Below are 14,413 nucleotides of genomic sequence, written 5' to 3'. Positions count from 1 at the left end.
CTTGTTTGGATTTGATTGACTATGTTGTTCGAAAGTGAACTTGAACTTCATTCGCTTTCTTAATCTCGAGAAGTTGATATGTACGATGATGAGATCGAATGAGAAAATCGAAGAAGTGGTGTTTGTCGAAGACTTCCCTCAAGCTGATTGAACTTGAAGACTTAAAAGTCGATTGAAGGTTAGGTTTTGTCCTTAAAGAAAGACTGGTTGAATTTGACACCAACTTCAACTTTGGACCATTCATCCATTCATCGTTCATCATCCATCATCATGACTCTTATCATTCATACTTTTAAACAAATCAAAACATCACATCAATGCCATTCAAGATTCTTCACAAGTATCCTTCAAAGAACCATATCACATTCCACTCACCACAAAGAACCAAAATCAGAAATCAAAAACTCAAACACTACATTCACTGAATCACCAGTACATTCATCTCATTCTCAACAACCTACTCCGCTTCCTAGTTCAATTCGTGATGCATGGAAGGCTGGACTCAAAGGACAACATCCAAATCAATTCTCGCGGTTACGAAGTAAAAGCGTAACTCCAATTCAAATTCATTCAATCCCTCCTATCACTCAACACGAGCAAAATCAAAAACAGATGCCTATCAGTCCATCTGATGATCCTTCAATCTCCGATCAAACCTCCTCGTCTCCATCAACACCCAAACCATCATTATTACAAACCTACCTAAGTTGCGTTAATGTTCATTTTGATTCTCTAATCTCATCATAATCACCCATCAACTCTCATACAACCTTATCCGGTCCTGATTACTTTTGGTTTAGGTCTTGATAAACGATCTCAACGATATGTTTCAATTTCGATCTTCATTTGGGCATTTTCTGGATTCGCTTACTTTACTTGGTTCTCTGAACCTCCACCAATTGATCGTAGAATAGGAAAACTATGATTCTTTTTGAAACCAATCTTGTGCGAATTCGGATATCTCACTTTCTAGAGCTTATTACCCTCAGTGAGGACGGTTTTGAGGTCACCATATCAAATGTGAATGAGATAAGCCGGAAGAAAGGCAATCTCCGATATCACTAGCTTTTTCAGATTGAGGATATCGGGAGTACATATACAACAACCAGGGTTGAAAAGATCATAATCCCTTCTGTGACCTCAAGCTGTAGTGCATGATTTATTGTGCACCATCAGAATCTGCATTGATGTGTACATGAAGATATATACAGGAGGAGTCCTTGAATCAAAGCACCAAGAATAAGGCTACTCAAGAGATCTGTCCAAAACAATCTTTGCCCTTGTTCTATGCTCTGAGGCAGTCTCTTGGGGTTCATATCTTTGGCTTCAAACCCCAAGAGGTCTCTGTGCTCTGCCCTGTCCTGGAAATACTTTAGCAGCACAGCAATCTCCAAGAAGACAAACTGATGCCACAAAGGTAGTTGGCCAGAAAACTTCTGGAGACAAAAGAGAGCTATAATTTCTGTTCCTTTGATCTCTCTTGAAGAATGATCATCATTGTGCAAAAGAATCTCAGTAAAAGGATGCTATTGAAGAGTAGGAAAGACTTGATGAGTTATCTTTTGATATCCTTTTATCCTCTTTGTTTGCTATCATCTTTATAAACCCCTCCTTCAAGTACCAGCCCAAATATTGTATAAGATATTTACATATATCTGTGTAACCATCAAAGAAGATACTTGTAGTGTGTTCAAAGTCAAAAGAAATATGACATTCATACAATTAATCACACTTGGATTGGGCCTGTTGTGTCTTAGTAAGTAAAATATATTTTATAATTTACCTGAACATATCAACAGGTTTTCAAACTCCTCTTTGAAAAATGTGGCTCCTAAAACTCATCACATCCAAAAATGTGGCCCACAATGGCACTTGAGGGGGATTGGGTGAAAATCCTCTTGGGCTGGTTGCATGAATTTGTGTACAAACAACATGATGAAAAATAAGAAAATTCTTGTTAAAATGATATAAATTGATATGCACTGTACAAGTAAAGACCAGCTGTATCTCAAAACTTTCTACATAAACCTCTATTGAAGCTTGATCACACTTTAAAAGAGTGGTGATAATCCAACTTTGTGTGATGACAGCCATTGTGTCAAACATGAATTTCTTAGAAGCCAGTGATCATGGTGAGAGCTTCAATCAGTCTGTCAGTCCCATGATGGGTATTGGTGTGGGTATTGGTGTGGGTATTGGTGTGGGTATTGGTGTCACAGGGGGTGGAAGTCATATGTTGTACTAATTGAGTATAATGAGTTCATTCACAATTAAACAATCATGTCATAAGTAAGATGAGGTGTTTGAAAGTGATGATGAAGTGAAAAGGGTTTGAAATAGATAATTTTATTTTACTAACATAGTGGCAAAATAAATCTGCGCAGATATTAAGAAAGAAAAACACTAAGAACTACTAAACTCACCTATGAGCTCATTCACAATAATCAAACAATCATGCCATAAGTAAGATGAGGTGTTTGTAAGTGATGATGAAGTGAAAAGGGTTTGAAATAGATATTGAATCAAACCCTTTGAACTCATAGGTGGTGTTTTATAATAAAATAACAAAGCAAACAATACAGCTGAGAGCTAACACTCACACAAGAATAAAGAGTATCCAAAAACTCACGCACAGCATCAGGTTGTGGACACAGCACAAAAAACCCGCCTTAGGTGCGCCCAATGGCAAGCGCGCCTAGGCGTCAGAGAATTTGGGAAATTGGGGGTTGGCACTCACTTGGTGGGTGCGGCGCCAAAGGCAGGCCTTTTGAGCCCAAATTTGGGGTAGGCATGCCCAAGTTAGGTTTAGGTCTGTTCCTCCCAGTTGTTGTGTAAAATGGGTGCAACAGGGAAAGTTTTACCATCAGTTTCCAAACTTCCACAGACTCAAGAGCACAAGTCAGTTGCCACCAAGCTTCTAGAGATTGTACCTCATGCTGCTGGTGTTGAGAGTCTATTTTCGCGCATGGGTTCCTGGAAGACCAAGTTGTGTCCTTGAATGAATGTCTCAACTTTGAAGATGATCAGATTGGAATGGACCTTGAATCCAAGCAACCAAATCACATCTCAAAAGCAACCACAGTTCCTAATCAACCTGCTGCTGCCAAATGATACACAAGACCAAAATACTCAATTTGAAGATCTCAACCATGTTCAAGAGTTTAAAATGACATTTATTGTGAAAATGAAGCAGAGCATGAATACAAACAAGGGAATGAGACAGAAGATGGGTATATAGAAACACTTTTTGATGTAAAACTATTCAATACTCAAGTTGAAGCCCAAACACCCAATGCTATTATTTTACATGAAGAGTCTGAGAATGAGGATTGGGATGAGGATGAGCTTTTTAAAGATCTGGATAAATTTTCAAGTAAATCCTCCTTAGATTACTTCTACCAGCATTGTGAAATACAATCCTTGCACTTTTGATGTCTTTGCAAGTTTTTTTGACTGTTTGCAAGTTTTTTTTTGCTTAGCCAAAAAGTCACGCCCAGGCCTTCCCCAAATTCAAAATCTGTGCCCACCATGTGAGTTGGCATGCCTTTTCAAAAATTGCACCAAATCTAGGGAATCCTGTGTGCTGTCACCAATATTGGAGTTGTTGACATCAGCAGTAGGACTTGTATGCTGACTGGGAACTCCAAAGACATCTCTTGCTCACCTTTACATGGCAAAAGTGTTATGGTAGATGGCTCCAGCAACTTGAAAATCAGAAAAAAATTGACAAAAAACAACATCTTGGCTCTCAACAATTTTTGTTGAACAAGAATGTGCCTGGCGCACCTGGCGCCATGGTGCAAGAAGAAACAAAAAAAAATGCACCTCAGCGCACCTCCAAAAATATTAGCACACCCACAACCTGAACACAGCAACAGATCACATACAGATCACGACAACATATCCAATAGGGGCATTACAAACAATTACCACATAACATCCAACATTATTTGCCATAGTAACCAACAAGTAAATGGGGCAAACTTATCTCCAATCTGTCCAAAACATGCCACATCCATCAGCCAAAATGGAATTTCTGCATGTCTGACATCAAACCTCCAAGTCATGAACCTTGTATGCATGACCACTCTACAAAGGCATATTGCCATCAATATGGTTGGCTTTGTCAAATATAGATAGGATAACATGCCATGCTCATTCAGGGTTATCTGGGTACTTATGGCCCACATCTCAAAAGATAGTCTGATACATCTGCTAGCCAATCTCAGTGGTATACAATCATTACTTGAAAATATCAATTGAGCTGGCCAGTACAGGTCAGAGAGAGACTTAGTTAAGTTTGTAAAAGTCAACAGAAAACTAGCAGATCAATCTAGAGGGTAACCAACTTCAGACGTCATGCAATTTATAGGTAAATCTGTCAAAGGAATATGGGTCTTCCAAAGAAAATCCATGGTGACATTCATACACCCAGAAGAACTTTTGTGTAAAATCTAGGGAGAAAAAGAGGAGCTTCTCATAAAGTTGTGTCCAATGGAAAAAGCAATTTGCACCAGATGACGGGTTCCATCTGTGATCCATGACTTTGGTCAAGTATCCCATGTTTTGGATTGTATTTCCTCAAGTGTAAATTCTGATGCCATGTTTTTTGTATCCCAAGTTCCATCTGTTTTGAATCTGATGTGATGCAAGAAAGTGCAGAGGCCCATACATAATAGTATACTGGCAAGCTCAAAGTCATGCACTATATCATGTCCTTTCCAACCAAAGTGAGGTGTATATTGAAGGGCAGCTTAGAAGTGATTTCAAGGTCTTGAATTGCAGGTACTTGGCTCACAACAAACAGATGTTCATAGTACAAGAGCATAGCAACCCATTATACCTTCAAAGACAATTTTAAACACTTGAACAATATTTCTACCTTTACAATACATTCGCTCCTTTCACAGAACATGTATTACCATCTAGTTATACCAATGACAAAACTTGTACAATGATCAAAGAAACAAAATCTAAATAACCTTTTCCAAAATCCCTACAAAAAAAACATGATTCTAATGAAATTTCAATCTTGATTTTGATGATCAAGCGTTCAATGAAATCAAAAAAAAAACAATAACTAAATCTAACATTCTTGAAGTTCTTTATCAAAAGTTTTAAAACAAGTTTTCCAATGTTTAAGATTCCTAAGTTCTTCTAAAGATTCAATTCTTTCAAACCCTTGATCTTCTTTTGGTTTTCTTAATCCATCTTCATCAAATAAAACAGTCGATCCAAATCCAAATTGAACAGCTCCAATAATATTGATCAATGAATCATCTACAAAGACGTGTTTTGATTTATTGATGGATTTGATGGGTATTGATCCTGGATGTGAAAAGTTGTAGGATCTTGATATTGCTTCTTCATAGAATTCTGTTCGTAGTTTTGAAGAAGTTAAAGTAGAGGGGTAGATTGAAAAGTATACATGTAAAAGTGAGAATATCAGAGTATCAACATGGTTCAGATGCAAATCTTTCAACACCATTAAGAACACGATACCACCGATTCAATAATGACATCAAGCTCAATCACTCACCTTGCTCGGGCTTGCAATGGAAATTGGGACTCGTATAGTCACACGAAACGACACCTTCTATGAGATCTGAAACACCTAGAATCCTGAGAACACGAAGCGCATGTAACTTGAATGCATTGGTGATACACCAGACCTGAAATCAAGATCATCAGTATTATTACCCAGATATCATGATCTTGTGTAGTAAGACGGACCCTGGCTTTTGAGCGATCGATATCAAGTAATAAACGCCGCAAGGTGGGATTGGGTTCAAGGAGGTCTTCGAGCGGTAATGCTGAGTCACAACGTTGATCGTAATCGATTGGATCAATTTTGTGATGACGAATAAGGCCACGAATTGCTAAACCATATTCCTTGATATATATGTAACCATCGAATGATCTCGTCAATAAACGTGCTTGAAAGTTCACAGCAGGCAAATCGTTGAAATCTGCATACCGTATAATATCTGAACCACAGGATTAACCAGAAAATGAGTTAGTCATGACTTGGATGATTGTGAAGGTTATATCACATGTAATGTACGCAAGGAAAGAAATTAGACGCCGAGGCTGACTTTTTATGCAGGTTATTGGCTTCGTCCGTAGCCAAGCCAAGCTGAGAAAAGTATTCCTGAATCTTTTGGGTCATGGCTTCGTTGATTCCGCATCTATTAGAGTATAGGGTCTGAGGTAGGAATGAGCTCGTATCCATCTGATTGACAATACAGACCTGACCGAGGTGTGTAAGAACATACGTTGTCGATATCAAACCTGACGGCGATCAAGAAAGCATCCTGTTAGCAAGAGTTAATCTCGTTGAATGATATACCTACCATACTGTGGTCCTTTCATCATCCAAACTTGGTTCTTCCGGTTGCCCATTGGGAAACGTCAAATTGGCTAGGAAAGAATGAAAGCATTGTCAATGTAAGTTTGTATAATTGACCAAATGGCATTGATCGGGTGGGTGTAAAAGCTCACTTGAATGTGGTATCATCTTGGGGATGTATCTCGAGTGATGACGCGCAGTAAGTTGATGGTAGTAAGTAGCTCTCCTTCGATCAGCTTCGAAAGTCGAAAGTCGATAGGATGTGATTGGTAAGCTATGTTAAATGTGAATGGTAGTGATCCGGAGAAAGGGTGAGTGATGGTAGAGTCAACAATTGGTCAAACTGATCAGACTAAAACTCAAACTAACATTTTAACTCATCTCAACTTCACACACTCAGTATCCAAGTAGAACATACTTTATATCAAACAACCAATAGACACTCATCTCATAGTCTTGCTCCCTGTCTATGTCGCACAAGACTATCAACAAGTCTTCCATCTAACATGTGGTCTAATTAACTCTTACCAAATATTTGAAATATCTTTTGTTACAGGCTCAGAGGGTTCTTGCTCAGTCGGCCATAAGGTGGTTGGATTGTGAATCAGTTCTCAAGTGTTCCGAGGAATAGCTTTTCCGCACATCAACATCACACATCAATGGTCACGTTATGCCAACAGACGCAAGTTCAAGAGGCTCAGCGAAACTCAAAGAAGACAATCTGATGATCAGCAGATCTCTTCCATTCGGACCATCTGCTATGACATCATCAAGTAAATATGTAGTGATTTGAATCCTAGGTAATCCGGCAAAGTTGCCTATTATGTTCAACAAGAGAACATTACTAAGCCCACGTGATTGTTCAAAAAGTGGATATCCATCAAAAATGTATTGACCGACGATGAAGCCAATTCTCATTCAATTCTTACATGCCCCTTCGCAACTCCCATCACTCCGCCCTCATGATTCAATTCGGTTGGATATTCTATCTTGACATGGTGTCGATTTTCAATTGGACAAAGGGTATCCTTAAAATTGTTGAACGATGAATAGTGGTAGTAAGATGTACAGCCTGATTACTTCTTCTTGGCCTCTTTCCGCTTGATGATCTCTCCATTCAGATATATACCTTTACCGTCTGAAAAAAATGACCAAAAAGAAAGATATTTCATCAATGTCTCACCGAAACATATGCAGGAGATTTATCCTTGTACTAAACAGAAAGGGTATGAATCTTACTATAAGGTTCTGGTGGTCTCCATTTTCGAATAGAAGCTCCCAACAGTCCAAGTTCTTGTTTATCGATTCCTTTAATAATAATTTCCGTTGGACTAGGTAATTCACATCCCAAAAATGTATCTGTCTTTGGTAAATCGATAAGTACAGGGTGAGAATATCCAACCCTTAAATTTAAACAAGTATTATCTTTTTCCAATGAAGCTCGATATCCTACTCCTACCAACTTAAGTTCCGAACTAAATCCAGTTTGAACCCCATTCACTGCATTTGCCAATAAAGCTCGAGAAAGACCCCATGTACCTCTTTGCTTCTTTGCCCTTTCATCTTCAACTCCAACATTGATCGTGCCAGGTCCTTTGACTGTGTCAGTGGGTACTTGAGGAAGTTCAGAGTGATCTGCATTCGGGCTAACAAGTGGTGTCTTGGGAAGATCGGCCCCAATCACGTGAGTTTGTCCACCTTCGGTCGGCTCAAAAGATAATCGAACAAATGATGCTACATCGATGCTCAGTTTTCCAAGTGGACCAGTAACCGTTAGTTGAGGCTGTCCAACGGCAACAGAACTCCTTGATGTTCGTGGACGACGAGGATTACACATGCTGAGTGAAATTGTGGCCGGGATAGGAACCGGCTTAGAACCAATGTGTGATAGGCGAAGACAAGTAGAGCTGATTGTCCGCCTCTGGGCCGAGCGAGTCCAGAGAGGCGTGGTAGCCAGGCTTGTCCATATGTTCGAGGTGGACGCAAATGACATTGTTGGGTGGTCTTCGATCAAGGCTGATCAGGAAAATACGAAAAAGAAAATTAAAACAGTTGAATTGTAGTTCGGGATAGAACCGACCCGGTGACCATCTTCGAGTAGCCCGATATAATTTGAGCGGGCGGGTTGCAAGATCGAAAATAGTTCATCTTGTGCTGAACTCTGAGTCTCAGCTCATTTTTATTCAAGAGGGTAAATATTTTTTCATCACCCTTACGTAATCTTATGGAAAACACTTCCACTTATATGTTAGTCTTCATACCGCCCATCAAACCACGTTTTTAATCCCACTATGATTGGGTTAAGCAAACCATATTCAGCGCTGTTTCTCTAAAGATCTAAACAACATGATTTTTAAAGTAAAAACATTCCACTCTTTAATCAGATCATTTTCCCAGTAGGATCATTTAGTACACAATCCTATCAATAAATTATTAAGACACAGATACGCTACAAATTACATTTCCTACTTGAGGAATTTTCATAAACCTGTTTACAACTTCAAATTCAATTAAAACAAGTTCAACTTCTTAAAAATAAAAATAAAAAGCATACAAGAAAAAAATAATGATATACATTTAAATAAATAAAGAAATCTAAAGCGCTCATATAGCTGTACAACTATTTAATTGTTGTTGGATTTTATTTTGATAATTATTCTCGAAATAACTTCATGTGTACCTAACTAACATCCAACGCCCACTCTTTTTTTACGATCCAAGATGATCAATTTCGAGATTGTGATACATACTACTGTTAGTGTTTGGATTGTATTTTCTTGGTTTATTCAATTTTCACGTTCGCCCAAGTCTCCTCTTTTGATTTCTCATTCCTCTTCGTCCATGTTTTCTTTTCCGGACAAAACAAGAGATAATAAGTTAAAAGCAGAATTTGAGTAAATCGAAGTCAGTTTTTTACTTCAAATAAAATCGTTGAAAGAGTAAGAAAATCAATGTGGCTTTGTTCGCTGACCTTTTCAATGGCTTGATCAGCTCTATTGGATTTATTGGTATATTGTTGGTTGGCATCGATTGAGTTGTAGTCTTTGTATAGGTACTTGCCAAGTAAGATATCCCAGGTGGATATACTTGGGTGTTAGCTTGATCTCCTGAAGCGACACCTACGAGGCCACTGGACCCCCCTGTTGGACTAAGAACATTACTATCCGTAGATGGATCTCTTGCTAATCCCATTCTTCCTGGACGGATACTCGATATTCCACCCGAGGGAGTGTTTTCAAGAAACGAAGTGGACGAAGGGTTAAGCTGAGGCATTGATGCAGGGTTCATAGCTGGGGCGCTCTGCGTGGCGGGGAGGTTCACAATGTTGGGTGGTGCTGGATTAGAAATAATAGTTCCGCTGGGTGCTGATGTTTGTGGAACCGGTACAGACATGTTAATGGGAGGTCTAGCGTCAATGGGAGACGTGGATTGGACTTCACTCTTTGTTGAAGGTGATACAGTCGAGGAAGCTTGTGTGCCTCCTGAAACTTGGCCATCATTAGGAGATTTTGAATTCTGAATAGCACCAGGTGAGGCATCAGTAGGATTAGAAGGCACAGGAGTATTATCACTCGATGATGACGCTTGTTGAATTCCAGTAGTAATAGGAGGTACCTCAGCTGATGCAGGTAATGTGGATGGAGCGCTTTGTTGGGAGGAAACCGAGCCTTCACTATCGGCTGAAGTTCTTTGCCCGCCATTTTTTGTAGGAAAGTTTGACGGGTTGCCTCTGAGATGGGTCATTGAAGGTTGAGGAAGGCTTGTACCACTTCCTTCACCAGATGGTGATGATCTGACATTGCTGATGCCTACGACTGGAGAAGTGCTGCCGTTGTGTGTCTGATTTGGCGCAATGATAGTGATGTTGAACACAGGTTTCGTGGCTCCGGTCGCCTGAGTGAGATTGAAAACTAGGGGCGGTATGAGTCGGCCAAGGTCAGAAGAAGCACTACTACTATCAGATGGTGGGTTAGTTGTCCTTTGTGAATTTGGACCTGACGCTGAAGGGGTTAACGCATCGGTTAAAGTCTTAGACGGATTTCCATCATTACCAGAAGAACTGATTGTTTGACTTTCTGAAGAGATTGAAGCAGTGCGCGGCAAGGATGATGACGGCACGACATCGGGAGAAGATGAAGATGAAAGTTGCGTCTCCGTGGCTGCAACTACAGGAGCTTCAGACGATCCTAAGTTGATAGGGGGTCCTCGTTGGTTGCCATTTCTCACTGATGAGGAAGAATCTGATGAAGCTAAGGAGGCCGTCGATGACACAGTACCTGTTTTCCCAGAATTAGAAATAATTGACATGGGTGGAGTGGCCGTCTGTGGTAGAACTAAAACTGTACCCTGATTTTTGGGCGCTCGGAGTGTAGAATTTTCGTTGACTGTAAGACCAAGTAAATCGTGCTTGGTCTCCGGAGTATCTCGACTGATACCTTCTGCTGTCGGGATCTTGACAACCTGGGGCAATCTGTTAGTGGATGTTGAGTTGACTGCACTTTGAGAAGTTTGCTCTGGCTCAGGAGAAGTTTTCAGTTGGTTAGAATTGATGGATGCATCCTCACTAGTATCACCGGTATCACCAGCACTTAATTGTTCTGTAGGATTTGGTTCAGTGGATGGCGAGGATGATGATGGTACGGCAGGAGAATTTGAAGGTGCAGCTTGCGTCGCTTGCTCCGGCGCTGAAGCATTTTCCAAGTCGGGGAGAGGGTTAGACGCGTTTTCACCAGTATCCAAAGAACTTGTTGTTTGATTCTCTGGAGCAATTGGTTCAGTGGGCGGCGAGGATGATGATGGTACGGTGGGAGAATCTGAAGGTGGAGGTTGCGGCGTTTGCTGTGGCACTGAAGAGTTTTTCATTTCGGTGGGATTAATAGAATCAGTTGCACCGGTATCAGAAGAACCACTTGTTTGATTTTCTGAAGAATTTGATGCAGTGGGAGGTAAGGATGACGATGATCCGGCGGGAGGATCTGAAGGTATAGGTTGCGTCGCATTCTCTGATGCTGGAGAAGTTTCCACTTCGGTGGGATGGATAGAAGCATTTCCATTAGTATCAGTAGAACTGATTGTTCGACTTTCTGAAGAAATTGGTGCAGTAGGTGGCGAGGATGTTGATGATGTGGTGGAAGAATTTGAAGGTGAAGGTGACGTCTCCCCAGCTAGAAATACATGACCTCTGGATAGTCCTGGATTGGTGATTGAGGAGGACCCTGTTTGATTGCCGTTGTACACTGATGTAGATGAATTCGACCCCGAAGTCGATGCTATTGGAGGTAATGAGGGGGACGCGATGCTTGTGTTTCCAGAACTAGAGGGCATTGCCGTTGGTGGTAGCACGACGACTGGATTTTGATTTGTAGGAGCACGAAGAGTAGAGTTTTCGTTGACGGTCAGACCGAGTAAATTGTGTTTGGTTTCCGGCGTATCGCGACTAAGGTCTTCTGCCGTTGGAATCTTTACAACCTGGGGTAACTTGATCTCCGATGATGGCTTGGGTGAAGTTTCTGGCGCTGGAGAAGGTTCCACTTCCGCAGCAGTGATTGACATATTTGTGCTGGTATCAGAAGCAGACATAGTTTGATTTTCTGAAGAAATTGGCTCAGCGGGCGGCGGCGATGATGGTGGCATTGTTCCGGAAGAATCTGAAGGTGAAGATTGTGTCTCCCCAACTAGAAATACATGAGATCCAGATGGTTCTGAATTATCATCTGATGTGGATGAGTTTGTATCCGAAGAGCTTATAGTTCTATTTTCTGAAGGATTTGGTGCAGCGGGCGGCGAAGATGCTGATGACACGGTTCCGGGAGTCTCTGACGGTGGAGGCTCTGTGTCTCCGGAAGAAAGTGACTGAGCTCCAGACGCTCCTAAATTGTTATTTGATGTAGAGAAATTCGACGCTGGAGTGGATGCCACTGGAGGTAAGGAGGAGTACGCGATGCTCGTGTTTCCGGAACTAGAGGGCATTGCCGTTGATGGAGTGGCCGTCGGTGGTAGCACGACGACTGGGTTTTGACTTGTAGGAGCACGAAGAGTAGAGTTTTCGTTGACGGTCAGACCGAGTAAATTGTGTTTAGTTTCCGGCGTATCTCGGCCAAGGTCTTCTGCCATTGGAATCTTCACAACCTGGGGTACCTTGATATCTGATGATGAGTTGGATGGACTTTGAGAATCTTTCTCTGGCGCTGCAGAGATTTTCATTTCGGTGGAAGTGATAGGCGCTTTTTCACCAGTGTCAGAGGGAACCATTGTTTGATTTTCTGAAGAGGTTGCCTCAGTGGTTGGTGGCGATGGTATTGGTGTGGTCCCCGGAGAATCTGAAGGTGAAGGTTGTGTCGTGCCGGCTACAAATACATGAGCTCCGGGGACTCCTGAATTCTTAGCCAATGTCGAAGAATCTGAACCTGCACTCGGAGGCAGATAAGAGGACGCGATGCTTGTTTTCCCAGAGCTAGATGCCATACCCGCTGGTGGAGTAAACGTCGGCGGTAGCACGACAACTGGTTCTTGATTCATGGGTGCCCGAAGTGTAGAATTTTCATTGACAGTCAAACCGAGTAAATTGTGCTTGGTCTCTGGCGTATCACGGGCTAAGTCATTTGCTGTTGGAATCTTCACAACTTGGGGTGACCCTGAGACGCTATGGTACGCCAATGTTGACCAAGAGAAGACGAAGATGATTGAACTCGATCGCATCAAGCGCGCGAGATGGGATGAGGCGCTGCCACGAGTTGAAAAGTATTGGGATGGATTTCATGAGTTAAAGGAACGCTTTGCTATGATTTCGAAAGTAAGTTCTCGTTAGCGATACGTTCTAAGCTGAAAGACTTTGAAAGTCACTTACGATTGTGAAGAGTTCTGCAAGCACTCATAGTTGACGCCTTTGGTAAAGAATAAGGATCCTAAATAAAACCTTTTGTTTTGTTGAAGATGTTGTGAACGGAACACGAGCCGACGAGGTTACCCCAGTGGTTTGCCATGGTCATCAAAAAAATATCAGCCCAATATCCTTCTTCAATCAATAATTTGGCATGCAGTTATCAGTTTGGACTGATCAATTATAACTCTCCATATACGGCGCCGGGCGGAAGCTACGTTTCAGTAACGCGGGCGCGACCCCAAGATTTCCTTCTCTCCAAAAGAATTGTTAGAAAGCAGGATCTTGACCATCATCCATAATGACGCTCGCCACAACTTCTGTCTTTTGCGCACCTATGTTGCGCTTCCTCTTGACGTATAGCGCTTGGTCACGCTTCCTTCATGGTCTTACTTTTGGCGATCAACTCATACTAACAACATGTGAGTGGCGTACAAGAGGTTTTATTTTTCGCATTGATCCGACGATAAATCTCAAGGACGACAACAGAGAACATACACAACGAAAACACTTAATCATACACAACGAAAACATTTGAACATCGCAAAGTGAAAAGTTCATATACATACCTTGTCATACTTGGACGACAGAATCCGAATTTAATTCCTTAATCATTTCTGTCTTGGCAAAAGACCGACTTGCAGATCAACTAATAATTTCATCAAAACCTTCCAAGGATGATTTCCTCTTCCAATTCTTATCGAATAGAACTTGAAGCCATCAATAAATGTCCTCACAGTGTCAAGACCCAACCTCAACCAATCGCATAAATTAAACCCAGAACTCACACAAACGGTACCTCAACCAAAAAAACCATACTAAATCTTTCGAACCTTTCTTACGTTTCATTCATACAACTCTAACCTTACAAAGTCCACAAAAGATAACCAATAAAAAGCAGAAAAAAGAGAGAAAAAAGACGTTGCAAGAGAAACCAATTAAGTCAGAAAGAAAAAAGAACAAGGAAAACCCACAAGAAACTTTGAAATCTAAAATTCGAAAAAAAGAAAACCAAAAAAAAAAGCAGAGAGAAACAGATGCATAATTCTACATTTTTCAAAATTAAAATCATTAAAAAATTCAATTCATTACACATTTCTTTTCTTACAAAAAATTAAAAATCATTAAAAACCCATTCATTATTTAACTACCAATCAGTCACCAAAGTAAGAAAGTAAGAAAGA

General features: G+C 40.9%; 4 protein-coding genes across 4 annotated transcripts; 1 reads left to right on the top strand and 3 right to left on the bottom strand.

Moving 5' to 3' along the window:
• Positions 1 to 270: 270 nt before the first annotated feature.
• MELLADRAFT_104523 (uncharacterized protein) lies at positions 271 to 925 on the top strand (the record flags this gene model as incomplete). The annotated part of the gene is made up of 2 exons (XM_007407501.1): positions 271 to 706; positions 801 to 925. The coding sequence occupies 2 exons, from the start codon at positions 271 to 273 to the stop codon at positions 923 to 925; spliced, it is 561 nt and encodes a 186-aa protein (XP_007407563.1).
• Positions 926 to 5,086: 4,161 nt separating this feature from the next.
• MELLADRAFT_34578 (uncharacterized protein) lies at positions 5,087 to 6,232 on the bottom strand (the record flags this gene model as incomplete). Its single annotated transcript, XM_007407491.1, has 4 exons — positions 5,087 to 5,328; positions 5,540 to 5,672; positions 5,734 to 5,920; positions 6,096 to 6,232. The coding sequence occupies 4 exons, from the start codon at positions 6,230 to 6,232 to the stop codon at positions 5,087 to 5,089; spliced, it is 699 nt and encodes a 232-aa protein (XP_007407553.1).
• Positions 6,233 to 7,206: 974 nt separating this feature from the next.
• Positions 7,207 to 8,360, bottom strand: MELLADRAFT_42701 (uncharacterized protein; the record flags this gene model as incomplete). Its single annotated transcript, XM_007407490.1, has 2 exons — positions 7,207 to 7,487; positions 7,589 to 8,360. 2 exons carry the CDS (start codon positions 8,340 to 8,342, stop codon positions 7,426 to 7,428), a joined length of 816 nt encoding a protein of 271 aa, XP_007407552.1.
• Positions 8,361 to 9,142: 782 nt separating this feature from the next.
• Positions 9,143 to 9,637, bottom strand: MELLADRAFT_104521 (uncharacterized protein; the record flags this gene model as incomplete). The annotated part of the gene is made up of 2 exons (XM_007407489.1): positions 9,143 to 9,197; positions 9,321 to 9,637. The coding sequence occupies 2 exons, from the start codon at positions 9,635 to 9,637 to the stop codon at positions 9,143 to 9,145; spliced, it is 372 nt and encodes a 123-aa protein (XP_007407551.1).
• Between the last annotated feature and the right edge of the window lie 4,776 nt (positions 9,638 to 14,413).

This window comes from Melampsora larici-populina (genome assembly GCF_000204055.1).
Source record: "Melampsora larici-populina 98AG31 unplaced genomic scaffold MELLAscaffold_9, whole genome shotgun sequence".
NCBI lineage: Eukaryota > Fungi > Basidiomycota > Pucciniomycetes > Pucciniales > Melampsoraceae > Melampsora > Melampsora laricis-populina.
Note: the sequence above shows the minus strand (reverse complement) of the source record. Positions and strands in the feature narration are given on the sequence as shown.